Source organism: Amblyomma americanum, chromosome 10 (assembly GCF_052857255.1).
Source record: "Amblyomma americanum isolate KBUSLIRL-KWMA chromosome 10, ASM5285725v1, whole genome shotgun sequence".
NCBI classification, from domain to species: Eukaryota; Metazoa; Arthropoda; class Arachnida; order Ixodida; family Ixodidae; genus Amblyomma; species Amblyomma americanum.
In genome coordinates, this window is record NC_135506.1 from 72,035,590 (window position 1) to 72,063,340 (window position 27,751).

The 27,751-nt window shown below is 42.8% G+C and overlaps 1 protein-coding gene across 1 annotated transcript in view; it reads right to left on the minus strand.

The window, feature by feature from the left end:
• Positions 1-234: 234 nt before the first annotated feature.
• Positions 235-27,751, minus strand: part of LOC144106469 (DDB1- and CUL4-associated factor 10-like) — a 48,731-nt gene continuing 21,214 nt past the window's right edge. The window contains exons 4-7 of the mRNA XM_077639286.1: positions 25,362-25,533; positions 17,635-17,847; positions 914-1,009; positions 235-865 (exon numbers count right to left, since the gene is read on the minus strand). Coding sequence (XP_077495412.1) covers positions 275-865; positions 914-1,009; positions 17,635-17,847; positions 25,362-25,533 — 1,072 coding nt within the window. The 3' untranslated portion in view covers positions 235-274. The remainder of the gene's footprint in view (positions 866-913; positions 1,010-17,634; positions 17,848-25,361; positions 25,534-27,751) is intronic.

The window sequence follows — 27,751 nt, forward strand, 5'->3', positions numbered from 1 at the left end:
TACTTGAAGCTCACTCCCACAGCACCAGTACAAAATCATATCTTGCTTTTTCCCTCGCCTTCTGCTAACCAAAATGCTCAACCTATTAGCATTTACATAGGACGAACAAGCTAATTTCAGCCTGACGACACAAATTGACCCGCTTTGTCAAGTTGTTGGGGTTGTTATTTCATGATGTCCCACCTCCAACACTGGTACCAACAGTCCATGAATTGTTGGGGCTCCATGGGCAGTAAGGCAAAATGAGCATCTTCGCATTCATGGTCCATTACACTCACAACACAGGATGGTGGAAGCACACCTGTCCATTCAGGCAGCCAGAGACCAGCAGAAAATGGGTTGGTGAGAAATTGGTGCTCACAACGTAGTTGGAGTGACTCACATTGGTCAGCACAGGGACCAGTGGCCGAGGAGGCAATGTGGGCACACAGTCACTGAGTTCCCGTAAGTCTGCGTCAAAAGCTAATAGGCGCACCCCCCGCTTTAGTGGCGAGCACACGATTCTTCCGTCGGTGCTGAAGCACAGCTGCTCGATCCAGACCGTCCCACGATTGGGCTCCTGGGTGTAATGAAGCAGCCGTGGCTGTACGGCCTTGCACCGGACATCCTCGGACGTGCCCGGCCTGCCCAATGGCTGGAGGCCCATAAAAGGTGGTTCACCAGGACGCCGCCCCGCAGCATCCTCTACAGAACCTTCAGTCAGTACTGGTCCATGGGGAACTCCCAGCGCCAGGAAGAAAACGCGCGAATCGGAAAGCTCTGTAGGTTTCTCATGGATGAAGACCGATGGTGTCCACAGGCGCTCCAAGGGCATAGTCCAGAGGGACGCAGACGCTGGTTGCTGGCGTTGCCGCTCAGGCGGGCCCTCGATGTGCAGCTCATCGTCAAGCTCAGGGTCCGTGTCGGGCCAGACTGGTCCCTCGCACGAGCTACTGTCAGCAGCACTGTGGCTGGTACTGCTGTTGCCCTCGGTCATTGGTGGTTCTTGAATGTCATGTACACAGGTCCACTGTGCGCAACAGAAATGAAATAGGCTCTCATGAGGTTGAACATAACAAGACAGTGTAAACCTGCTCAGCTCAACAAGAGTCCCAAACTTTTTTTATGCTGAAGTACACAGGCACTGTTAGCAAAGCAGGTTGGGGACAAAACATATTTGGCAGATGTGCAGGTAAACTATGAGTAAAGCCATCAACTTATATATGGTGACAGAAAGCTTCGCATCTAACCTGTTTAACTGTACAATAGCTCCAGAAAAAGTGCATTGACAACATTTAAAGGACTACAGACACCAAGTTTTTTTCTTGCATGCCTTGTTTCAAATGACGCGATAGATGGTAAATAGATGAATCGCCTGTGATAATTACCGACCACTGGTAAATAGATATAATTAAATTTCTTGACGCTGTTTAGGTTTCATGAACCAAACTGTGGCTGTTATGTGCAGTTGATCTATAGGCCACGTGAGGCATGAAATCTGTAATACAACTGCTGATGCTTCGTTTCTTGTAATTTCAGCTCTTGAATCAGGCTGGTTTAAAAGTGCTGTAGTGAATGAAAACTACACATCAATGTGTATATTGCATCGTTTTTGTGCCTCATGTCACCTAAAGGCAAACTACACAGTCACAACCATCGTTCAGTTCATGAAACCGAAACAGCACGGAAGAAGCAATTTAATTCTAATTATTTAGCGGTCCTAGATGAATAACACGCAGTGATGCAAATGTCTAATGCATCATTTGAACGAAGAAATGCAACTAAAATTAGGTGTTCATGGTCCTTTAATGGGCCTTACTCAAATCTGGACATAACCATTTCATAGTACTCGAAAAATAGGCAGGCACAATGGTAAATGCATGCTGGCAAGAGTGAGAAACTGAAACCAGAGGTGGCCCCAGCAACAGGCAATTTCATCTCTTGTACAACAATGCGACTGGCACATGTGGTACGTGCCTGCATGCAAACAAAAAGCACAACTGCCGTGCAACTAACTGTCGTTACCATGAAAAAAATTGTTTTTGATAGGTCTCAGACAGAAATTTTTCCTGCAAAATACGGGTATAAAATGCGATATTCATGAAAATGGCGGCAATAGATTTTGCTCTCTGAAGACATTTATTTCAACGCAAATACTTGTTTTCAATATTGCAAGAAGAATCAGCAAACACACAAAAAGTTAAAAATAAAAAAAACGCATTAAAATGTAACATTTTTTGAAGAAACATATTAAAACAATCAGAGACGCTTATATAAACTACATCTCCCACCAAATGTTTTTTAAACTTTACCCAACGTTTCGAAGTCGAGTCGGCTCCTTCATCAGGGATGACTGAGGACAGTAGCTAACGTCTTTTAAATATGGAAGGGAGCGAGACCATCGCCCGAATCCTGAAAAAATCAGGTCTTCAGGTTGCGCACAAGCCCACAAACACTCTTGCGCTTTGCCTACCTGTTCATAAAGGCCGGCCGCGGAGAGAAGGAGTCCAAGGCATTGTCTACAAAATTCCATGCGCCGACTGCGACGCAAGCTACATCGGCGAAACCAAAAATTTCAAAAAGAAAAAATTCGACAACATAAAAACGACGTCCGAAAAATTCGCAAGAGAGCGCAATCCAATTGCCGAACATTCCGAGGACTCCGACCATAGAATCAACTTCGAAGAAACCCGCGTCCTCGGAACCGATACAAGTTACCACAAAAAACTCCGCCTGGAATCCTGGCATATCCAAACCACACCAAACAATATCAACCGCACAAAAGGAAACCTGCCCCAGTATATGCCCAGGGACTTCGCTCTTCAACTCAATGAAAAAACGTCTCCATTCACCACCTCCCTGCAGTGCGCCATCGCGACTAACAGCCTAAACCCCCTCCCCTACCCCGCGCCTTTCGCGTCACAGCTGTCGTACCTTTGACCTCCCTCGCCTCCATACCTAAAAGACGCTAGCTACTGCCCTCAGTCACCTCTGATGAAGGAGCCAAGTCGGCTTCGAACCGTTGGGTTAAAGTTAAAAAAATTTTGGTTGGAGATGTGCAGTTTATTATAAGCCTTATATCCCAACCAGACAAGCAAATTTGTCAAAAAGTTTAGTTTTCAATCAGAAACACACAAATTGTTTCAAACTTGTTTTAAACTAGTCACCCAAAAATTTAAATTAAAGCTCACAAACTTCCTAACCTAGAAATTTTTTCCTGACAGTGAAAAAAGGCACTTTAAGTGCCCTTATCATAAATTTTTCACTCCGAGCAAAAACTTTTCAAAGTAAAATGAAATGTATCAAACGATGGCTTGATAAATCTACTTTACGTCATTATCAGTCTGAGCTAAAAGCCTCTTTAAAAAAGCAAAAAAATGCAGAAACACACAGAGTATATCTGTCACATCGTTTGAGATGATCTACCCACATAAAAATAAAGTTATCACTGTAATATCGCATTATAGCTGATACTGTAGAAAATTGGGAAGTTGGTGTGACACTGTTTTTCAGCAGCGCAAGGAGGAAAAAAACGAGACAAGTCCACAGACACAGAGCGCCGTGTCTGTGCACTTGTCTTGTCATTTTATTTGTCCCTTGCGCTGCTGAAGAACAACTAATTATAGCAAATAGGCAAAATCATTACATTTATATATTAGCCGAAATGTGTAATTGAAATTTCGACAAAAAGTCTTGCTGGAGCAACAAAACTTAAACCAGCAAAAGAGCGGATTCTGCAAGAGACCTTTTCTGAAGCATTACTGCCGTTTTGAAGCCGCTTGCAGGATTACGGAGGCCTCAAAAAACCTAGCGGAAAACGCCAGATACGTTGGCTTCTTCGCAAAGCACCACGGCAAGCTGTGGCGACGACAGGTCAAACGCCAAATGGGTGCTTCCTTTTATTACAGCGGTATCGAATAAAATATGGGAGGCTAGAACGAAAGCTATCGCCATTTTCACCACCTCCTCTCTGCGAGCACAGAAGACGTGAGCAGAGGACGGCTGCTGGAAAGATACATCAACAGGCCATGTCACTAATTGTGGGGCACTATCTACAGGTTTGAGAGATGAAAACGGATACCGACCGCCTGGCTACCAGCTGTTCTCATCACTTTTTCGTCTGTGCCGCTGTTGGGTAGTGTGATATAAGGCGTAAACCGTGCTGCTAACGACCACTAGTAACCGATGTAATGAGGCAAAGCCTAATCCTTGCCATCCGAGCGTGCACAGCTTGGCACTCCGCAGTTGAATATATGCGCTTCATTTCAAACCGCGTTTGATATGTTAGGTAAGAAATGAATGTGCTTGTTGAAAGCATTTAATAACAGTTCAATATAGGCAATGAGTTCTTATATCTGTGATTGTTCTAACCAGGTTTTATTTATGTATTTACTTATTTACTTACTTATTTATTTATTTATACATTCATTCATTTTGAGTACACCGAGGGCCAGAGGGCATTACAGAGGGCAGTCGGGAACAATAGACAAAATAAGAAAAGAAGAACAGCAGTCACTATTATAGAAAATGTGAACAAAATTATGGCTCGCCCAAATGAATAGGTTACAGCAATGCAATGAAACACATTAACAGCTATTAGCACAAAAGTAGGAGCAAAGAATAAAAGCAGACAGGTATGGCACGCAGAAAAAAGCATGACGAGAAATTTTTCGAATAGGTAGGAAATAACTATTCCTCAAATGTACTGTGAATAAATAGACAACCGAATTTGTGAAAATCAAAAAAAGAAACAAGGTTTGTTTGAACACCCAGATTAGATGAAAAGGAATAAGCAAATGGCATAGCGCAAAAATTCGATGTACTATGTTACCATCAGGTCAATTAAAGTAGATTTAAGCAAAAAATGGTCACATATTTCGACGACCAATTGGGGAAGGTATTTTCACTGTGCCAATGTGCTAGGGATGAATGAGTTGTAAAAGGGATTTGTTTGGCATGAAAGAATACCAATTTTATGACGATGATTCATCTGAGCAGAAAGATAGCAAGGTGGCGTTTTAAATTTGCTCTTAAGGATGAGATTATCTAGGAAATCTTGTGAAATAAACAAAGGCGGAATATATTTCTACATTGAGACCGTAGTGGCAGTGATCAGCTTGATTTCATGGCAGCAGCACTAGAGTTAAGGTGACAATTCGAGGGAATGAAATGGGCCGCACGGTTCTGTATAGATTCAAGTTGGTATATTAGTTTCTCTTGATAGGGGTGCCAGATGGATGCAGCATATTCCGGTTGGGTACGAACCAAAGACTTTGGAGTAGCAGTTTTACGGAGTTAAAATAAATAATAAAGTTACGGCATATGTAGCCCACCACGCGGGTATCGCTGCCGCTTACATGATCTATATGTACTGTCCAAGACAGGTTATGAGAAATAAATACACCTAAATATTTATAAAAAGGCAGACTCAAGGCTACTATTATTAAGACGATATGAGGGTAATGTGGTGTTACGACGAGAAACACGCATGTACTTGCATTTTTTATGTTTTTTTCCATGTTCCACCCGTTAGTCGATTCAAGAGCATGATTAACATCCGATTTAAGAAGAGCTACATCAGAGTCACTATTAATTTCGCGGTATATGGAGCAGTCATCTGAAACAAGATTTATTGTTTAGCATAGGTTGTTAGGTAAGTCATTGATGTGTATAAAAAAAGCAGAGGCCCTAGAACAGAGCCTTCTGTCACTCCATATTCAGATGGGGAACTGAAGGAGGAAGCGTTATTAGCGGCAACAAATTGTGAACGATTCGTGAGAAACGAATGCAGCCACCTAAGAACGTTAGGTTCAAGGTTTAATTTACTTAGTTTAAGAAAAAAGCAGTTGATGAGAGACCTTGAAAACTCCTTTGAAAAATCGAGGAATTTCAATGCGACAACTGAACCCCTGCCAAGGAGTGAATATAAAACATGTGTGAAGGTCAAAAGCTGTGTTTCGCAAGAAAACAACCTCAATAATCATGTTGAATATAAGTAAAAAAGGCATTAGAATCAAGGAATGATGCAAGGTGAGAGTAAATAACATGCTCTATGAGTGAGATGTTTAATGTTGATCACCAGACTTATGCAAGGGAATCACCTTCCAGACCTTCTAGTTATCTGGTATGCATGCTTTTTCTAGAGATTGCTCCAATAGGTTAGAAAGGATTATTGCGCTTTACACTTTGGTTTCAGTCAACAACGTTGAACTAATATTACCAACACCACATGACGACACAAGTTCTTGTTAAGGTTTATAGAATCCATCGGTAAAAATTCAGCACTGGTATATGCAGGGGTTACAAAACACAAATTCAGGTGTCCAACGATACATGAGACAGATACTGCGACATTTACTTTCCCCAAAAACCAATTATTATTAATATTGTAAATAGCTGGAACGAATACACTGCTGAGGGCATTTGCACATTCATTTGATTGGATTAGCTCGTCACTGGAGTCTTCGAGGATAATTGATGGAGCGTCGTAATTGTTAACTATGCTCCAAAATTACCTAGGGTCGTTTAGTATAAGGGAAGGTAATGCGTCATTGAAAAATGCATCTTTAGCATCCTTGAGTGCACTTTTATATTCAAGGACCGCGGCCTGATAAGCAGTTCAACGTTCTTGGTAACTGGTTAAGTTTTTCGGAGTGGAACATGCGTTTTTTTCTTATTAGACAGCCGTTTTAACGATTTAGTGAACCATGGTGATTGTTGATTAGAGGTGATGACTAAGCGTGGAACATAATTTGCATTGAGCGCAGCAATTTCTTCTTTAAACAGGCTCCAATAAGCATTCACGCAGCGATCATGAAAGCTTAGTAAGTAATCATCTAAAAACAGACAGTTCCCGGTTAATAGAATCAAAATCAACCTTTTTTCAGCCATGATTGTGTACTGTGGTTTCTTTATTGGGGAACTGCGCAAGTCAGAAAATGAAGCAGTAGATGATCACTTAGACCCTGGCAAGTATGGTATGGGCTGTAAAAGATCAGGCGATGGGGTGAGTGCCAAATTCTGAATATTAGACGCAGTAGGTGAAATTCGAGTTGCCTGGAATACAAGCTGGGTGAAGTTAAACTTACTGCACAAATTCAAGGAGGTGTCGTATTCACTTGAAAAAGGATCACAATAAGAACTCGCATTAAACTGCTCTATGATGGGGAAATTAAAATCGGCCAGTAAAATAAAGGGACTGCTCTGATAACAGACTGCAATCAAATGGATGACATCAAGAAGTTCGTTAAAGGTGTGGGAGGTAGACGGCAGACGATAGCAAACGCCCAATATTAATTTCCTAGAGCATGTGCGAATTTCGAGCAGGACAAGTTAATGCGTTTACAAAGCGGATCGGAAAAGGCATAACGGTATCAGTAACAGCTACAAGCACGCCTCCGCCAAATCTGGACCTCTCTAAACACCGATATATGTCATAGCGCTTTTTACAGGTAAGCAGTTTACTGCTATTTATCTTCACCGATTGCCAGGTTTCAGTCAGACATAAAATGTCAGCATCGCAAACATTAACAAATCTTTGTATTAAGCTACTATGCTACGAATATTTGTGAACAAAAAACAGTGGGGTAATGACCGGAGACGTAGTTACGCTGCCCTTTGTGCAGTGCTGTTTGATGACAGATTCGGTCGGTGGCGTGGAGGCACTGTGGGCTCATTCGTAGAATCCTCAGAACGTTTTATTTATTTTTATTTTATTTGAAATACCCTCAGGACCATACGGCATTAAAGAGGGGAGTGGTTGTACAATGTAGTAAAACATAGGAATATGAGCACAATATTACAAAAGGTTGCTAGTTATAGAGTGTTAGCAAGGGCATCTTGAAATAAACGGTGATCATCGATTAGTGCCAGTGGTGCGGGAAGGTGATTCCACTCGTCGGATGTCCGGGGTAAAAAGGAATGAAGTATGCTTTCGTTCTGCAGAATGGTATTCCAACCTTGTGGGCGTGATCCATGCGTGATGACACGTACTGTGGGGGTGAAATAAGTTCTTCGCGTAGATAAGATTGGTGAAAAAGTTTGTGAAAAAGGCGAAGACGAAGTGCTCGACGACGGGACGCAAGTGATGGCAGACCGAGACTAGATTTCATGCTGGTTATGCTTGCAGTTCTGTTGTAGTTAGAGAGAATGAATCAAGCAGCTGTGTTTTGGACCATCTCAAGTGAGTGCGTTAAGTTCTGGTGATAAGGATTCCATATCGATGCAGCGTATACGAGTTAAGGTGAAACTAGTGTTTTATACAATAAAAGCTTCATAGATGATGGTGTTTTAGCAAAGCTACGACGAAGGTATCCAAGTGTTTTGTTGGCATTATTAACGACATGTGTGACATGAGCAGTCCAGTAAGGTCATTAGTTATGTGAACACCGAGGTATTTATAAGAGTGTACGGAGTGTAGAGACAAACCGTTAAGGTGATAAGAGGTCAACTTATTAGTCACTAGAGAAACACGCATGAATTTGCACTTGTTAACATTAAGGTTCATTAGCCAAGATTTACGCCAGGTTGAGATGGAGTCGAGGTCGGATTGTAGCATTAGTACGTCGCTATCGCATGTTATTTCCCTGAATATTACGCAGTCATCGGTGAATAGGTGACTGTGAGATGAAATGCAGGAGGGTAGGTCGTTAATGTGAATAAGGAAAAGAACCGGACCAAGCACAGAGCCTTGCGGAACACCGGAATGAACCACACACGGATCTGAGGTGAGGTCATTAATAGAAACAAACTGTTACGGTTTGTAAGAAAATCTTCAATCCTGGTTAGAATTTTTGGGTCCAGGTTAAGTTGCTGCAATTTGTATAGTAGTAAGTTATGACACATTTTATCAAACGCTTTCGCGAAATCTATGAACAAGCAGTCAGTTAGTGAGTTACGATCAAGGATAACATTCAACTTATTAGTAAAGGGTACAAGTTGGGTTTCGCATGAATATAATTTTCGAAATCCGTGTTGAAATCGCGGGAAGAAAGATTTCGATTCTAGAAAGTTAGCTAGGTGAGAAAACAAGATGTGTTAGAGAAGTTTACAAGGAATGCTGATGAGTTAAATTGGCCGGTAGTTTAGTGGAGAATGCTTGTTACCTGATTTGTGGAGTGGAATCACCTTCCCCACCTTCCATGCGGCGGGTAGCGAACCCTGGTCAAGTGACTGCTGAAAAAATTTTGTTAGTATGATGGAAGAATAAACACTTGTATTTTTAAGGATTTGGCATTCATTAGGTCGCAGCCTGGAGCAGCGGATATTTTTAGACAGTATATCAGGTTTGCAACACCATCAAGGTCTATAGTAACAGGATACATGAGCGCATAATCGAATGACACTGTGCTAGGAAGCGGGGGATGGGCTGTGATAAAAAAAAATTGGATGTGAAAACGTCATTTAGTCCGGAAGCTTGCAGTTCGGGGGGAATGGTAGCTCCAGAGTTGTTAACAAAAGATATGCTAATACTAACAGTAGGGTTGATGGTGCGCCAAAACTTTCGCGGATCAGTGCAACTTTCGTGGATCAGTTTGGTCGGCAACGGGAAGGCGCTTGAGATGTCATGAACGGAATAATCAAAGTGATTCTAGGTGTAGCACTTGTATTTTATGAAAAGGTTGTAGAAGTGAAGCTTGAATGTCAAAGGCTAGGTTTTGCCAAATTCGGTCAGTTTTTTCAAGCGTGACGGGTGGTGAAAAATAATCCTCAATAAACTTACTTGTTTTTCATCCCTGAGCTTGGAACTATTAAGCAGTATATTCTGCTTTTCTTTGCAAGATGAAACGTTGGCAATAACTGGTCTGCCTTTTTCTGATGCGAAACCACCGAGCCTGCATGCTCTATCGATAAAAAGTTCCGACGGAACTGACAAGCGGGATGAAAAAAAAAAACCTGAATAGTTTTTTTTCTGAGTGAGTCCAAGACTCTGACTTCGTGTAAGGTATGCTACAGAATAGAGGGTTATCGCGTCACTGCCTGTCTTCAAGCTCAGGCATCCTGGTGCTGTTCTCACGCCCACTACGATCGCCGGGGTGCCGCCAGCTCTTCATTATAGGCAGCATATGAGGTCGCTGTTGATCCGGACCTCTCATGTGAGAGAGGGACGACGAAGAGAAGGTGCCTGTCTTGCAGCCATGCGGAATCAAACGGGTCGTTGAAGTGGCAGGGCAGTCCACTGATATCACGTGTAGATGACAATAGTGGCGCGGCGCTGAAGAGAGCCCGTGCTGTAACCTGGACGAACAAGTAGAGCGGATTAGCTAGCAGGTCATGGTGCTTTTCTCACGCCCACTAGGGGCGCCGGGGTCCCGCCAGCTCTTCATATAGGCAGCGTATGAGGTCGCTATTGATCCGGACCTTTCATGTGATGGAGGGACGGCGGTGAAAAGGTGCCTGTTTTGCGGCCATGCGGAATCAAACATGTCGTTGAAGTGGCAGGGCAGCCTGCTGATATCACGGGTAGATGACGATAGCGGCGCGGCGCTGCAGAGAACTCATGCCGTAACCTGGATGAAGAAGCAGTGCGGATTTGTTAGCCGCATCCTGGTGCTTTTTTCATGCCGACAGGTTTCATGGTAGATTGTCTGAAAATGCTTTACAATTGTCTAGTTTTATAAAAAAACACTTTGGAACACGTTTCAGGCAATTTAGTACCAGTCTGGAAACATGCACAGCTTTCGTGAACGGCTTTGGGTTATTGTACAGCTTCAATCCGAGGTCGGTGCCTTCATTTATACTGAGCCCGAAGTCAATTCTTTTTGGGCAGATGGAAGTAAATCTTGCCCATATGATGGTCAGATACTACAAAAACCATAAATATTGCTCCTGTAATCAGTGTCATGCTGAAATTGGCTTCAGGAATGTACATATAGACAAGCGGAAAACGGAACCTAAGGGTAGACAGGCCCCCACGTTTCATGCCTACGCTGCAGTTTCTTCATCTGCAATATCATCGTCTGAGTCAGTGCTGCTTGATGCATCAAAAACATCTGCTGCAGATGCAGCATAATTGCGTAAAGCGAGATTTTCCCGAGAATGTAACGTCCCTACGGCTGACACCTTCCAGCGATGAACTACGCTGGAACTTCAACTACAACGGCATTTCAAAAATTGCCGCCCTGAAGGAAAAATACAGACTACGCAATAAACAAAAGTAGAACATCTAAACTACCCACTGGATAGCCGAGAAAGTCCTCGGCGGACACGGCAGTACTGAAATTTTACTTCGAATACCGATATCACCAGATATTGATGCATACTGACGTGGTAACGAATATGTTAAGGTTGCTATTGTTTTCCTCGCCCAATAGCCATCGCAACATAATTTTTCTGCTTAAAAAGATGGACTGAAAACAGTTCAAACAATAATTATATTAAATGTGCATTAAAATTAATCGCAATGCGTTCAACAACAGCTGATATTTGTACACCCGTGTGTAACTGCGTGGTGAAGACACACCACCACGAAATTTTCACCGCAGAATGTCATCTGAGTTTTATGCAGGTATGTGTGCCACTTTGAGGTATTCCGCATTTATGTCGTTATATTATGCCTGATCCAATGAATGTAGGGCAATATCTCTTCACTCACATCATTTTAATACGACATATTTTTACCCGTTCTTTTTTCAGTAACTGCACATGAGCCCTACAGCCAATCATTGAATTACGAATTTTAGGGCTGTTTTTTTAGACAACTATGATAAGTCAACTAGGAGGACATGTGCACATTGCCTGCTGACTCCAAACAAGTGATTTCCAAGTTTAAGGAACACAATGTGCCTAACTGCATGTCACACAAAGGCTAAAATAGTATCTGCACACAAAAACTAGATCAGTTATGCTCTCTACTTTATTTCTTATTCTATTGCCATGTCCACAGCACTTCCTCTCTTTACACAGTCCAATTGCAAGACAGACTAATCTGCAGCTTTGCCCTCTTTATGGCCAGCGTACCCATTGTACAAATATATAAATACCTGATAATGCACATGAATCAGGAGCAGACTATCTGAAAATAAAAAAAAATTGCTGAACAACTGACTTTTGTTTCTCACCGCCTGCTTAAAGTCACTGATATTTGTTTTATTGGTGGAAATGGCATTTCAGAGCAAATGGCACAAGGCGAACCTGACTTAAGTACTAGTTAGCCCATGGGTATAATAAATGTTTAATTAAACTGCAACAAAAAGGCAAAGGTGCTGGTTCTCAATTCTGCGCAGAAAAAAAAGAGGTCCCAGGGCTGCACAAGAGTTCACAGATTGGAGTAAAAGAAAGTATTTCAATTCAGCACTGCTGGAGAGCTAATTACTGTGTTTAGAAACTAAAACGCTCTACAGCACTGGATCAACTCTTGTGAGTTTACTAAAAAAAGACGGCTTTAGAAGTAAGTTCAAGTGAATTATTTCTCCATTATTAAGAATAAACAGCACTCTGGCTTTGATTTTGTTGGTGGAACAAGTGCCAAGAGAGAGAGAGAGGGTTTATTGACGGGAAAGGCGGAGCGGTTGGTTGGAAAAATGAATATCTGGCCTGCTACTCAGCACCGGGAAAGGGTAAAAGGAGAGAAAAGAGGGCCAAGATGGGGCATCATGATGATGGTAGGAGGCCGATGAACAAAGACAAAAAGACACGGCACACTTTCTAACATGACAAACATGAATGAAGGCCCGTATTTTCAAAGTAATTGTCTTGGTGCACCCAAATGGCATTTTTTTACGTGTGCACATAAGTGGCAAGGAATTTTGCCAAGGCAAGCATGTGTTACTAATGCTTTCTGGATCTTGCAAAATTATGGCCGAACTCAATAAGGCAGGTATGTGACAATAAGTACACTTTTCTATAAGACATCAAAAGCAACTTCACTGAATCATGTAGAATAACATACCTGCAAGGACTGTTTTCCCTCCTTATACTATAGAAACAAGTTATGCGTCCTACGTTATTACCCTTCTGTAAAGCGATGAAACTTTAGAACGTCTGCTGTCCGAAGAGTACATTACTTTTTAACATACTCCCCATCAGTAATGATGTATATGCACCAGGCGGGCACTATTTGCATGCCGTTGCAATAAAAAAAACTGGAACAGCTGCTCATTACACCAATGGGGCATTCCTCTGGTGATCGCTTGGTCCCATGCAAAACATGCAGCCTTCAAATATTCCTTCATCTTACAAAACAGCTTAAATTATGATGGAATGAGGCATGGATTATAATGTCGGTGAGACAAAACAGCCTCGTACACAACACATAACATATTTCCAAGTAACATGCAGGGACTAATGCCCAGATAATGAAAATTAATTGCTACTGTTGAGAACTGCGTCAAGAACTGATGTGCTCTTCGAAAAGGTTCATTCCAAACTTTAATTTGCATTCAACACCCTTCACAATTATCATTTCATAAAAATTTAAGCGGCTAAGAAGTGACCGAAGCGTGGCATGAGGCTATGGTGGAAATTAATCTTACCTATAGTTTAAGAATCGAGCACTAATATCAAAGAAACAAGGTTTTATGACTTAAATACGGCATTGAAAATCGCATAAAGCAAACTGAAGTGCCATCTTACGGTTAAAGCTTTCCATTATCGGTGTATTTCACCACGTGACCACTTTTCGGTAAAATACTACCTAGGAATGCATGAGGACTTTTTTTGTGTTTAAGCGGTGTTGTTTATATTTCATTTTATTTTACACCACCTCCAGTGCACCCTTCAAGAAAAAAACCACAATCTAATCGCATGGCCAATGACGTGCTTTGAACTTTTTATGATAGATGGTGCCAGGGTGTTTTGAATTTTAGTTTAACTGGTAACTACAGTCTAGTAAAACTCCGTTAAATAGCCACTTAGGATGCGAAAACTCCAATAGAGTCTAGACTAGAGTAAAACTGTTTAATATTTTTTTGCGCCTGGGACAATATTAGGTTACAGTTCATCATCTTTTGCTACCGTGCAATTACTGTCGCGCTCATTGATCGTGGTTTCCAGCATGGGCAAACACACTGAACGAAAGATTGTCGGTAAAAATCATATAATGCTCCTATGCAGAAAGGATACAGTACACCTTGGGTACCTTGTGTTTTTTGCAGTGAAAAAAAAACTGTGAACTTCATTTGAGTTGCTGGTTCCTTTTACTGCCAAGAAGGTATAAATTACTGAAAATGTTTCATGCAACCGGGAAATACTGTTCAGAAATTTGTGCACAATGCTGAAAAATTGGAATACAAGGGCAGCAGCGTGGACGGCTAACAATGCATTCAGAAGGTGTATGCAACCATGTCTGCACATTCTCATATATTTTGAAAAGCAGCGTGTCAAATCACGCTTGTATTTCGCACAAAATCTGCCGACTAGTTTAGGCATAGGAGAGTAGGAGGGGTATCGTTTGCAACCGACATATCTACTGCAACATTGCTCAACAATCCATGAATAATTTCTTTTTTCTCATGCTCGAAAGCTCATTAATGCTCCTGTTACAAGAGCAATCTAAATGCCCATTGAGTGAATGACCATCAAAATTTTTGAGGGCCATCCAGATGCATCGATGCCACATGGAAAATTTCAATGACCGCTAAGTGAGTAGTGAACATGCGATGCAACAGATGGCGCTAGGTGTACCAACATTTAAAAAATCGAAGCTTGAAGTCAAACAAGCCGAATTCTAGGGTAAGTGGTATTTACATTAATACTTTTTCAAGAAAAAGCTATTTAAATATTTCACAGTTCCTCTCAATCTGTAGACTGCGATGGCGGAGCGACGATGGGCTGCGATGCGCGCTTCGTGTCAAAAGCATTCAAGTTTCGCCGGTGAAGCTGCCGCAGATCAGCAGTCATTTTTGTCGTGTTCATAGCTACTGTCGTTGCAGCATTTGCGGGGCACCTCTTGGTCTTTCCTGTCAAAAAATGCTCTTACAGGCGAAAAAAGAGAAAAGAAGCGGAACACCGCTACGCCGCGCAAGATCAGCGTCGGTTTGTTTACATCTGACCGCTGGCTGTTCTGTGGAGCTGTCGTTTGGCAAAAAAATAAACATTAGTTTCTGAACTGGCTAATGTATTCTAACATTCTGCAATTAAATCAAGAAGATATTTTTAATAATTCTTGAGATTCCTTTGGCTATTCGCGAACCTTCATTGAGTCGATGTGTATCGACTCAATTGAAACCGCCGTGCGGCACTGGCCGATGCCCATTGCAAAAATAAAACTTCTAACCTTATCTGTCACCTTAAATCATGCCCATGGGAATGACATTGTTGGAATAAAATATAATCAGTTGAGAAAAAATAAAGTTTTCTTCTAAAGAGCTCAATTTCTGACCTCTGAAAGTATCTGCGGAAGACATGGTTGCTTCCGTTTCTTATTTAAAAATTTAGTGAATGTGCAAGTCCAATTACTTCTGGAATGTTCTAACAACTACAGCAACTAGAAAAAATATGAAATTGGTCATGAAGAAAGAAAAGGAAAACTGCCTCACTCTCAATAGAAAACTCAACCATGTCTGGGGGCGCCTTAAGAGATAGCTTCGGATTAATTTTGACTGCCTGAGTTTCCTTAGTATGCACAGGCATTATACATAGCACATAGACGTAACCTAGAGTTCAAAAGTGATATTTAATGTGTGTACAGCAATCTTCCTGCACACTAACAAAGAATACAGGCCACAAGAAAGTGAAGTTCTAGCCCTTTTTAATGTTGGAAAATAGAGAGAACTCGTATAAAATTTTGGCTGCTGGCTATAATTTTATGCAGCAATTGTAGACTGTCAAGAAAACTTGCATACAAACAATCATAGGTCTGTCTGTTGTCTGGCTTTACACTAAGAAACGTTTGCAAGCAAAAGTGTCTGTTTCCCCTAATGCCAAGTCAGTGCAGCAGCACCTTATAGCACAAACTTTCAGCTTGTCAACCAGTCAAGCTCTAGAATCACTCTGAGACCATTCCAGCTTAGGCACACCAGCCAACCTCTCTGGTCACCGCCTTGAAAGGGTGCACGCTTTATGCCATGTTTAAGCTCACACGTGAATTTCAGTTCACACTGTCGTGAAAGGTTCCATTCTTCGAACGAAACGCGTCACTTACAAAATAAAGTTCACATCAAATAATTTTTCCACATCAGTTTCCTTGCATTGTTTACAATTGGCCTTTAATGATAGAACGCGGCACCAATATCCTGCGGCCTTCACTTATCGCCAGCCGCTTTCTGCTGCAGCGCGCGGCAGCACCCATGGGCACATTCCAAAACAGAAATGTATTAGTCACTGGACTACTCATCCACACCTGCGCCATCGTCCTCACTAGTGCTGCCTTTATGATCGCTGCTGCGGTCCCACACCTCGTCGTTCTAATATCGTCGTGAAGCCAAATCCCACACTTCGCTGACAGCCGCATCACGACATCGCGTGGAACAGGTGAAAATTTTGCCTCGCTGCAGCTACCACTCTAGTATCACCCATTGCAAACATCGAACTTGCGGCCCGGCGCGCAGTTGTTCGTTTCTTTGGCGTAAAGAATGACCGCCATCTTGAATGTAGCCGTGAACGAACGCTGGTCACTTACCGGACCCGTAGCACAAATAACGAAGGCCTACATTAAACACTTGTGAAACGCGGCTGGCAGTAGTCTAATGCGTCAGAGCTACAGAGAAACCGCGTGAGCAGCTTCGGCTCTTTCGTCGGCTACGGGCACTCCCCGGTGCCGCTGTGGTTCTTAGTGTGGGTGCCACGGCGATTGGAACAGCAGCCCTTCCATCAACTATCGACGCTCCCTTGAGCGCCGAGTGCGCGGTTGAAAGTAAACAAAAAACTTAGATGACACCTATTAAGAGTAGAAAGCGAATGCGTTATCGGGCCGCCACTACTTATCAGCAGACACAATCTGCTGCCTCGTTTGGGGAGCGGGCTGGTGCTGTTTTGCTGCTTATCGACAACGTGGGGTGGGGATGCCAGTTCTGCCCATTGACATAACCACTGCTAAAGGCCAGCACCAAGAGAGATGCGACAGAGCCGTGCAGCAAATATCCAACCACGCTGTATGTAGCATGCGTGATAGCTTATTCGTCTCGCCTTTATTTATGGTGCTATGCTTTGGTTTCGATTCTAAGTCAACCCCCCCCCCACTTCAGATTTTGAAATTGTGGAAAATAGGTCGACTTACAGTTGTGTAAATACGGTAAGCTACTTGCAGAGGCCATGCATGCTGCAAATTGAAGAGTACTGCCCTGCACGCCTACAACAGTGGCTTAGTGGGTGTGCTGTTCGGCTGCTGAGTGCAAGAATGTGGGATTGAATCCTGGTGGCAGTGGCAGCATCTCTATGCAAGTGAAATGCAGAAGGTACCTTGCCCTGTAGTTTGCAATTTTAGAGCATGTCAAAGAACTCCAGGTGTGCAAAATTCATCTTGAACTCCCAAGTACGGCACCTTTCATAACCCACGTGGTACTTTGGGACGTTAAACACCACATACCACATGCTACTTATCTTGTCCTGCACAAAGATCTTCCTGTTAGCTAGAATCTAGCTGCAAATACAGCAACTGCAAATACAGCCACGTTTTCATGACACTTTGCACCTAAAGTAAACTGGCTGCAAATGGAGGCAGACCTTTTTCTCTTGCAAGTCTCCACAACCAACATATCGTTACCGAAATGCACCCACCTCTGAGTTTTCGTTCTTGCTTCTGTTACGAGACAGTACACACCAGCCGTGTGGATGCACCTCAAGGGATGAGATGGTCTCCTCATCATTATCATTCGGGAAGTAACAGATGAGCTCAACCCTGTTGCGGCGTGAAGTGAAGTTATGTGCACGGCAGTCCCCTATGTGGTACGCTGCTTTCTCAGAGGCCCGCCAACGGTACAACTTTGTTAACTGCACATCAAAAGAAAATGAATAGGACCACGATAAACGATGTGCCATGAAACAGTCACATTAAGCACTCAAGTGCAGCTTCGCAACAATGTTACTGCTCTCAACAATTACTCAAGGTTTGCTATAATTGGGAGACTATGTAAAACTAGCATTCAACCAAATCAACCTGCCAGCAAAATGAAAACTTTCAATTAGAACCAACACACTACGATTCCTTCTTCGGGCAATTTTTTTCCCATCTGTAGAAATAAGATAAACCTAAATAAATATACAGGCCATATAAGATAGAGCCATGATATAGTAAACCGCCAAGAAGTGAGGTTATGATTTAAGTTAAGAAATAACACGGTCCTGATGAAATTCCCACAGACATGCATGTATGTTCCCCAGTACAGTTAAGATGGATGTAGTGAAGAAACAATTGTACTTTATTAGAACGTTCTTCTGGGCTAGTTGGTTCATTTTCAAGGAAGGCTAGAAATTGAGCAAAAGGACGAGGGCAGGAAGTACAAAATTATAACACCACTGAACCTATAGTTTCGCAATTGTTTTCTTTACCTCTTGTCTGTACCCATCCTTTTCCATAATTTCTAACCTTTCTCGAAAATAAATATAGCTTAGAAAAAATATATAATTCACTACACTCAGATTACAAGGCACATCGATCCTAGTCAACCTATAGAAAACCATCCATGATACAGCCACATTGTGAAAGCTGTTTTTCATCTAACTAATGCCTTTGTACTGTTAAAAATCAGATTTTTCACTATAGTTTCCATGTGGAAGCAGAGGCGCCAATTTCATGACATGTTAGATTTGGTTGAAAAGTCCAAATAGGAGCGCAGAAGCCTTCTTTTGAAGGAAAAATATTTTTTCCTCGAAATGTCGAGTTTCAAAGTGTCAGAAAATGCCTTAATCTGGGCATCTTTAGAAGAAAATTGTTGAGGAACCGTTCCTTGCCGCAAAAGTCGGCAGAGGCACTTAAGGCTGCTTACGTGTGAGAAGGTAAAAGCCCAGTCACTCACGTCGTGAACACAGTCGCCGTGCGTTGCGGCGTGATGGGCAGAGGGTATCGCATTGCCACGTAGGCGGCAACGCTCTACCTCTACATGGCTGTTCGAAGTAGCTGCTGCAGCACTGCTGTACACGTTCTACTCTACGCACTGCGGCGTGATGTAACCTACACACAGCTTACAATACTACCTGTACGTGGCTCGATGTAGCCATTTCCGCGACACAATGCTAACTTCATGAGCGCAGTCACCGCCCTACCAGGGCTTGTGCCCCCTTCGTCACCAGATGCTACATCAGAACGCATTCGGTTGAGCATACCGCCTGCATAAGGAAGCCATCTTTTACGGGTACCATCGATTGCTATGACACACACACACAGAGACATGTTTTCGCTCAATGGCGCAAGTAAGGCTTTCGCCTTAAAATCTTGTCTCCACACCTATACATATATTGGGATGCCCTGTCCTGCGCCGAAAGATAAACCGCCGATGATGCGATTTAAAAAAAACATTCAAGAATTTTGCATTTTTGCAATAAAGGTGGAGTCTAAATTTTGGGACACAAATTTTTTGCGGTGTTTTTCTAAACTTTGTAACAGCATTGTTTGTTTTAAATATAAAAATTGCCCTCGCATTGTAGTTTAAATTAAAGTATTTACACGATTGTAAGTGGACGCCCACATATCGCATGTCAGAAAAAAAAAGCTTGGAGGTCGTTTAACTTTGGTGTTTAACAGTAGAGCGCGACTACCTCATACGGCCACCGCCGCTTATTGTCAGCTGTTATCAGCTGCCAAATGTGGAGCCGCCCCTGAGCGCGTTACAAAATAGAAAATGTATTAGTCACTGTATTACTCATCTACACATGGGTCATCGTCCTCACTAGCGCTGCCGTTGTGATCGCTGCTGCACTCCCACAGCACGTGGTTCTGTCATCGTCGTGCAGCGAAATCCCGCATGTATCAAACAGCTGCACTACGATATCACGTGGAACAGCTGAAAATTTTGCCTCCCTGCGGCTGCAACACCCGTTGCGAACGTCGAAATTGAGCCCCGGCGCTCAGTTCGTTTCTTCGTCATAAAGAATGGCAGCCATCTGGAAAGTAGCTGTGAACAAGCGCCGGATCCTTACCGGACTCTGAGCACAAATGAAGACTGGCGAAGCACTACATTAAAAACTTGTACAACGCGGCCGGCTGTCAAATGCTTCAGAGCCAAAGAGAAACTATGTATGAGCGGCGTCAGCGCTTCCATCAGCTACTGAAAACACCGGCACCGCAGCCGTTCCAAGTGGCGGTGCCGCCGCAATTGGAACAGTGGCCCTACCATCAACAATTGACACTCCCTTGTGCGCCCAGTGCACAGTTGAGAGAAAAAAACTGTAGGACACTTAAGCTTCTTCCTTAGGAGTAAAAAGCGATTGTGTTATCAGTCCTCCCCCTCAAGCATATCATCAGCCGCAATCTGCAGCCACATGTGGGGATGTGAGGTGAAGGAGGTGCCAGTTTACTGCTTATAAGCAGCCACCATCATCTGCAGAGTGTGGGAAATAGTGCCTTTTCCGCACATTGGCATAGCAGCTGTTCAAGGCCAGCAGCAAGAGAGATGCGACGGAGCCGCGCAGCAAAAATGCAACCCCGCTGTAACATTGCCGATATCTCGTTTGGCTGTCCTTTATTTATGGTGCCAAGCTTTGGTTTCGATTCGAAGTCACCCCCCATTTCAGATTTTCAAATTTAAAAAAATATGTTGACTCAGTCGTGTAGATATGTTAAGTGCAAATATCAAAATATCTGTTGGCCACATTGAGGACTAAACAACGGCACGTGCACAATGGTGAGCAGCAAACAAGAATAGCAAAATGGGCTACTCATCTGCCCTACCTACATGATTTTAAGTTGAACTATTTTTAAAATTTGAAATCCGAAGTGGGGGTCGACTTAAAATCGAAACCAAAGCATCGCATCATAAATAAAGGCGAGACAAACGAGATATCAGGCATGCTAAATACAGCGTGGTTGCATTTTTGCTGCGCGGCTCCGTCGCATCGCTCTCGGTGCTGGCCTTGAGCAGCTGCAATGTCAACGGGCAGAACTGGCATCCCCACACAGCGCGAGGCGGCCGATGGTGCCTGTCAATAAGCAGAAAACCGGCACCAGCCCACTCCCCACACATTAGCCCCGTGCACCTGGAGCATATCTTTGCCCCCTGGAGGGACGCGGCTTCAGGTGTGCGTGGGAGAAGAGCTTTTTTAGTGTTTTTGAGAGACGCGAGTTGGGTGGATATTATTTGATGTGTGTGAGTGTGCTTGATATCACCATTCACCCTTTTTTTCTATTCTGCTTTTTTCACTAGCCTCTTCTCTAATCTTCTCTTCTTTCACCTCTTCTGTAGAAGCATGCCAGGCCGAAAACCGGGCAGACCTCTCCTGTTCCATTAAGGTCCCTCCTCCTCCCCACACGTGGCCGCAGATTGCATCTGCTTATAAGCTGCGGCGGCCCGATAGCGCATTCGCGTTCTACTCTTATTAGGTGTCGCACAACTTTTTTTTCAATTTCAAGCGCGCACTCTGCGCTCAACGAAGCGTCAATATTTGATAGAAGGGCCGCTGCTCCAATTGCGTCTTCACTCCCCCCCCACCCCCACCCAACCCCCCACCTCCGCAAACCGCAGCCAGGGAGTGTCCGTAGCCAACGGAGAAGCCGACGCCATTCACGTGGTTTCTCTTTGGCTCTGGCGCATTCGACTACTGCCAGCCGCGTTTCACAAATTTTTGATGTAGAGCTTAGTCATTCGTCATTTGTGCTCTGGGTCGGGTAAGTGGCCAGCGCTCGTTCACGGCTACATTCAAGATGGCGGTCATTCTTTACGCTGAAGAAACGAAAAACTGCGCGCCGGGCCGCAAGTTAGATGTTTGCAATAGTGATACTAGTGTGGCAGCTGCAGCGAGGCAAAATTTTCAGCTGTCCAACGGGATGTTGTGGTGTGGCTTTTTGCGAAGTGCGGTATTTCACTGCAGAACGATGTTAGAACTACCAGCGGTGGAACCGCTGCAGCGATCAGGACGGCAGCGCTAGTGAGGACGTCGGTTCCAGTGTGAACTAGACCAGTGGCTAATAATAATAATAGTAATTGGATTTTGGGGTAAAGAACTGGCGCAGTATCTGTCTCATATATCGTTGGACACCTGAACCGCGTCGTAGGGGAGGGTATAATGGAGGGAGTGAAAGAACAAAGGAAGAAAGAGGTGCCCGTAGTAGAGGGTTCGGAAATAATTTCGACCACCTGGGGATCTTTAACGTGCACTGACATCGCACAGCACACGGGCGCCTTAGCGTTTTGCCTTCATAAAAACGCAGCCGCCACGATCGGGTTCAAACCAAGCAACTCCGGATCAGTAGCCGAGGGCACTAACCACAGAACCACCGCGGCGGGTACAGTGACTAATATATTTTCGTTTTGGATTGTGTCCTCGGGTGCTCCCTCGCGATACAGCATATAGCGGCCGGTGATAAGTCGAGGCCGCAGGATAGTACTATCGCATTGTATTATTTTTCAAGCTTTTTTCTGAAATGAAATGGGGGGAGGGGGGGTCGACATACACTCGAGTCAACATACAATCGCGCAAATGGCGTAATTAGTTTCACAAATAAAAAAATTGAAAAGAACTTTTGCTGTTTCCGAGAAATCATTTCTAAACGGATTCACATCGATGTGGTGCACAATCTGCTACAGTCAGGTAAAACACAGCTTCTAATCCTGGCCTCACTCATTGCATTAGTAGCTGTCATTAGCGTTGAACATTTTGTGAAAAGAGAGCCCAATAAAGCGGTTTCACCATTTCAATAAATCTTAACGAATACGTTAGGGTGGAATGCTTGCGGTCTACTGGGCACCTCATGTAATCCACTATAGTTTTGACCAAAACGCAGGATTTAAAAAGGCAGTCCATACCTGTTAGATAAACAATAATTTATGATTTACATTAAGCTTCATAAAAGAATCCGTCTGACCACATGAATCAACTTCCAAAGCCGTGATGCATAGTGAACACAATGGTTAATAAATAATTTGTATTTATTTAAATGGAACGCACAAAATAGAGGGAAAAATGCCTGTACGGTAATGTGATTTTTCTTTACTTGAATATATATTCCGACAGATGTAATGCAGCGTTCCACCAGACATTGTTTAATTTGATGACCAGAATAGGTTTGAAAATAAAGGAACATTTAAATTCCATATGCTTAGGAGAGTCACTCTTCTTACTGCAGAAATGATTAGATATCCCAGCCTGCTAAAGCAGCACCTGCCTTTCCAAACTCATGTGGAAGACGATGCCTTCGAATACCAGTATACTAGTAGGCATCGTCTGCTCACCAAATGCCATCAAAAGACTTGCACTCGGCCACAGCAGACGCCGCCCTGTGTTGCCTGCAGGGTAGGTGCCCTGTCTCCAGACGAATGTAAATCATTTTTAAAAATAGTTTCGTACCATCAACAAAAACTACTTTTTCAAGTTTATGTTATGTGAAAAAATTAAATCGTTTGACCTATTAGTTTTTTGTTTGGTCAAAACCGTTGCCCACATGATATTTCTTGACCTTCAACATGGCTATTTTCGCAAAAATAGAGATCCCTGCAATAAAAAAGAACAATGCAAGGGCAGTTCTCAACTCTAATGCAAACAAAACTATTGAAAATGTCTTGGAAAACACTACACAAAAAGTAATTTGACAAACCTAAGACTCAAAATTTATATTAAAAAATGCGAAAACAATAAATTGCTTCTCCTGTTCAGCGCATTTATTTTGAACCAAAATGGCGACAAGCACAGTATACCTTTTGGGCCATGACCGGGCATCTCAATGACTGTCTACATGCCTAGACAAACTTTTGCAGCAAGGAACAGTTCCTGAACAATGTTTGTCGAAAATTGCCAAGATTAAGGCAATTTCTGGCACTTTGAAACATATTATTTAGAGAAAATATTTTTTCTTCCTCAAAAGAAGGCCTCTAAAATTCTAATTGGACATGTTTTACCTAATATGAAAATTATCAGTCAAATCTAAGATCTGAAGAAATTGGTGAGCATCATTTTGCGTGGAATGACCCATTAGCGAGAGCCCACCTGCCAGCGACTCTGCTGTCATCAATTTTAGCGAGGTACAGGAGCTGGAGGTGATTTGTGAAAACTTGAGTACCTATGCAGTTTTGAAGAATTAGTAGAATGTGGTGACCAGGTCGCGATGGTTAGGCATGCTCAGGGATATTAAAGTATTAAAGGATATCTTGGCTCCAAAAAGCACTGGTTCTGAAGGACCAAATAAACGCTTACAAAATGACTAAAGTCCCAAAAAAGCAGAGCCTGCCTCGGCTCTCAATTTCATTACATTCACACATAGTACATGACTAACAGGGAAGGTGAATACCACTTGAGTGGGTGGCTTGTTGTAACCAAAACAAAACATACACAATTCAAAATAATTCCATGAACACGAAGGCAAAATAAGCTGCCAACTGATATGGTGAGTTTACTGATATAGTGAAATTTGCTTGCAGTGCTCGCAACTTCTCGAATACACTGAGGTTCTACTACATTTCAGTAAACGAAACAATGCCCCTGCCAACCCCTTTGGAAATGTGGCCTGCCCAGAAAATACCTGAACAATAACCAACATACCCCCTTCCCAATAGACACAGCACCAATACCTTGAAAGAAAGCAGCTGAAATACAATTGCACTTATAATATTATAGCAATCATGCCGCCACTGGCGCAACCGAAACTGAGATGAGGTGAAAATTCAGGTTTCATGCAATACAGATGTCCGAAGTGATGTACAATTGATTATCCATCACTCCTCACTGTTCTTCCTCCCCCCCCCCCCCAGACACAATACATCGCGACTCCGCCAGCTACCAAACCGGTCTGATTGGACATGTTTTCTTTAGTTGGGGTCCTTATTTGTTCAATCTTTCTCTTCCTTTTTCCTACCCTTTCGTTTCTTCTACTGCTTTGGTGCACTTGTCTCCTGTACCTGGCTCAGGCTGAGCATGACTCCTCTGGCCATCTACCCCCAAGCATTCTGCTTGCATGGAGCAAGAATAAACATGCACTGCACAAAGTGGAAGCAATAAATTGTTATTGTTCTGCAGTAAAAACGAGTCTAGGTGCTTTGTGAGCAGAAAGTGCACTCCCAACCTTTTATGTCAACGTATTCATTGACAAAAAGTTTGGGCACCTCAACAAAATTTGTTACATTATTAAACGTGTTTGTGGAAGAAAAAATCTTCCCATGCAAAGAAATAAGAGGTAACTATTTTGCTGTGTTGTATATCAGCTAAGCTAATCTAAAATTTCAAACTTGGTTGAGCTTCTTCAGGAAAAGATTCAAAACAATCGAAAATATGAGCTGGTTTCTTTCAGGAGTAGCAAAAAGCACCAAATCATAGCCTCATATTCAGTGCCAGCACAGCAGAGTTCACTCAAGAGCACATACCTTAATTACACGTAGATCATGTGCCAGTGCATGCAAGTCCAGGTCATGAATTACGACCATGTAACCTCCGTTAGTGCAGATCACCATTTTCTGGTTGTCTGGAGATAGTCGCATCCTCATCAGTTCCTTTGTGCAGAAGATTCTTTGGAACTCAGCCCCACTCTCTGAAAATCTGAACAATTAAAACCATTATAAAATATATCAGTGTGGGCAGACAAAAATGAAGAATAGTGTTGCCCAGAATGTCAAGACAGCTAGAACGAGCCAGGCATTAAATTTTGGTAAGACCGATAAATGGATAGAGTTGTCCTCAGTGTCTCTTTAAGGAAGCAGGGTAAGACGTATGCTTCTTGTGTATCTTGTGGCATATTTTAGACTTGTTTCATCAGAAACTCTGTTTTTTAGCCTATTCTCTACTACCTTTTGATTTAATTGAATTAGAGCTATTGTTCTGTAAGATATATTTTTCTCTGAATTTTTCGCAAAGCATAAGTTTTTTTCTAAAACTGTCAGAGAAAAAGATACACCACGTAGATGCTTTAGTTCAGTAGGTTTGCTCACTGTATGTAGATAAAGCGGGAAAAAAGTTAAACCTGCTATCTTTTCTCATTGTTCTAGGAATGATACAAATGTTGCCAAAAATAATATGCTGAGATATTCAAGGTCGAAAACAAAAACATATTTACTTCAATTTTTTTGGGGGTGAAACAATGTGCACTCGATCTCTATACAAACATTTTGGGAGCACTTTGCCAATCTTAAGTGCGGCAAAGCGAAAGCCTTTGGCCTTGCAGGCTGCGATTCTAGCTTCGCAGGTTCCCATACCAGTTGCACTCCCAAAGGCACCTTGGCACACTTTCGATCTAGACGACGTTGTTGGCGCCATGGCCATCTTCTTCTCTTCTTCTCTCTTCTCTGGTGGTGGTGCATGATACTAGCCCAAATCATCCCTTGGCTGCTCTAATGTCTTCTATACAGCAGCCAGCACAGAGATGGTTTCTCAGAAAGTGTCTCCATATGCAATATCAAAATTCCAACAAGCCGCTTAACCATTTAGCCTCCGATTGGGGTACGCACCAAAGAATGCCTTCCTTGGAATGCACATTTTGGAATCCACATATTATTTCAACGGATTTGGTTGATTTCTGTTTTCGTTTCACCATGATTGGCTATATTTAATAAACTATTCAATCTACAGTCATCAAGCTTTGCGTGGGTGTTAAATTTTGTCGCTTCTATCTGATGCTACCATTTGATTTCTGCTATCTTGATCAGCAGCCGCGTAATTCATGGAAGACAGCGTTACACCAGACGCGCGAGTGTGAGCCACTAAAGGCTTTCGCCTTAATAGCTACTTGCTATCTACACAGTGCCATTGGCAACCTTACTCTTCTTTGCTAGTCAGCTTGCATCTCTTACCTCGTCTGTGATCTGACAGCTCTCCGAGTGAAGCACTTTAGATAACGGTCCCCTACATTTGAATCATTGCTAAAGCAATGAGAAAAGATTGCAGGCTTAACTTTTTTCCAGCTTTATCTATATAAAGATAGATGCAAACCTACTGAAATAAAACGGTTCGCATCTACGCGGTGCATATTTTCCTAGGACAATCTCGGGTGTGCCGTGACCCTCTCCCGTCGTAATATAAACGTCCGCGCTATATCGACGCATTTGGTTGTTTTCATTGTTTCTTTCGCTATACATGGCTTTAATTATTTACCAATAAATCTACTGTCATCGAACTTGGCGTGGGGGTTACATTTTGTGCCCTCTATCTGATTCTACAGTTCGATTTATGCTATCCTGAGTAGTTGCCGCGTTATACGTGGAAGACAGCGTTACACCGGACGAGCGAGTATCATCCATGAAAGGTTCTCGCCTTAATAGCTACTGGCCGTGTACCCTGTACCATTGGCAATCTTATGCATCTTAGCTAATAGCTTGCTTCTCTAGCCTTGTTTGTTGTCTGTTTGGCAGCTCTATGAGTGAAGCACTTTTCATAAAAGTCCCTCTCACAGAACCATGTCACAACGTAACACCCTAGCAATATTTTAAATGTCTTGTGATGTCACCTCGAATATCACGGAATGTTAACTACAGCCGCACTGCATCACCGAATCTGAGCACAGCATTTAGAAAGGAAATTCTAAGATCTGCATTCCAAGGAAAGCATTCTGTGGCGCTCCCCCCACCCTAGGCTAAATGGTTAAGCGGCTTGTTGGAATTTTCAGTTTGCATAAGGAGACACTTTCTTAGAAGCCCTCTCTGTGTTGGCTGCTGCAAAACGAACATTATGGTGTCAAGGGTTGATTCGGGCTAGAATCATGCAAAAAAGCTTGTCCCTCATTTGGCTCTGGTATGCACACTCAGAGTCATTGTCTTTCAAACAG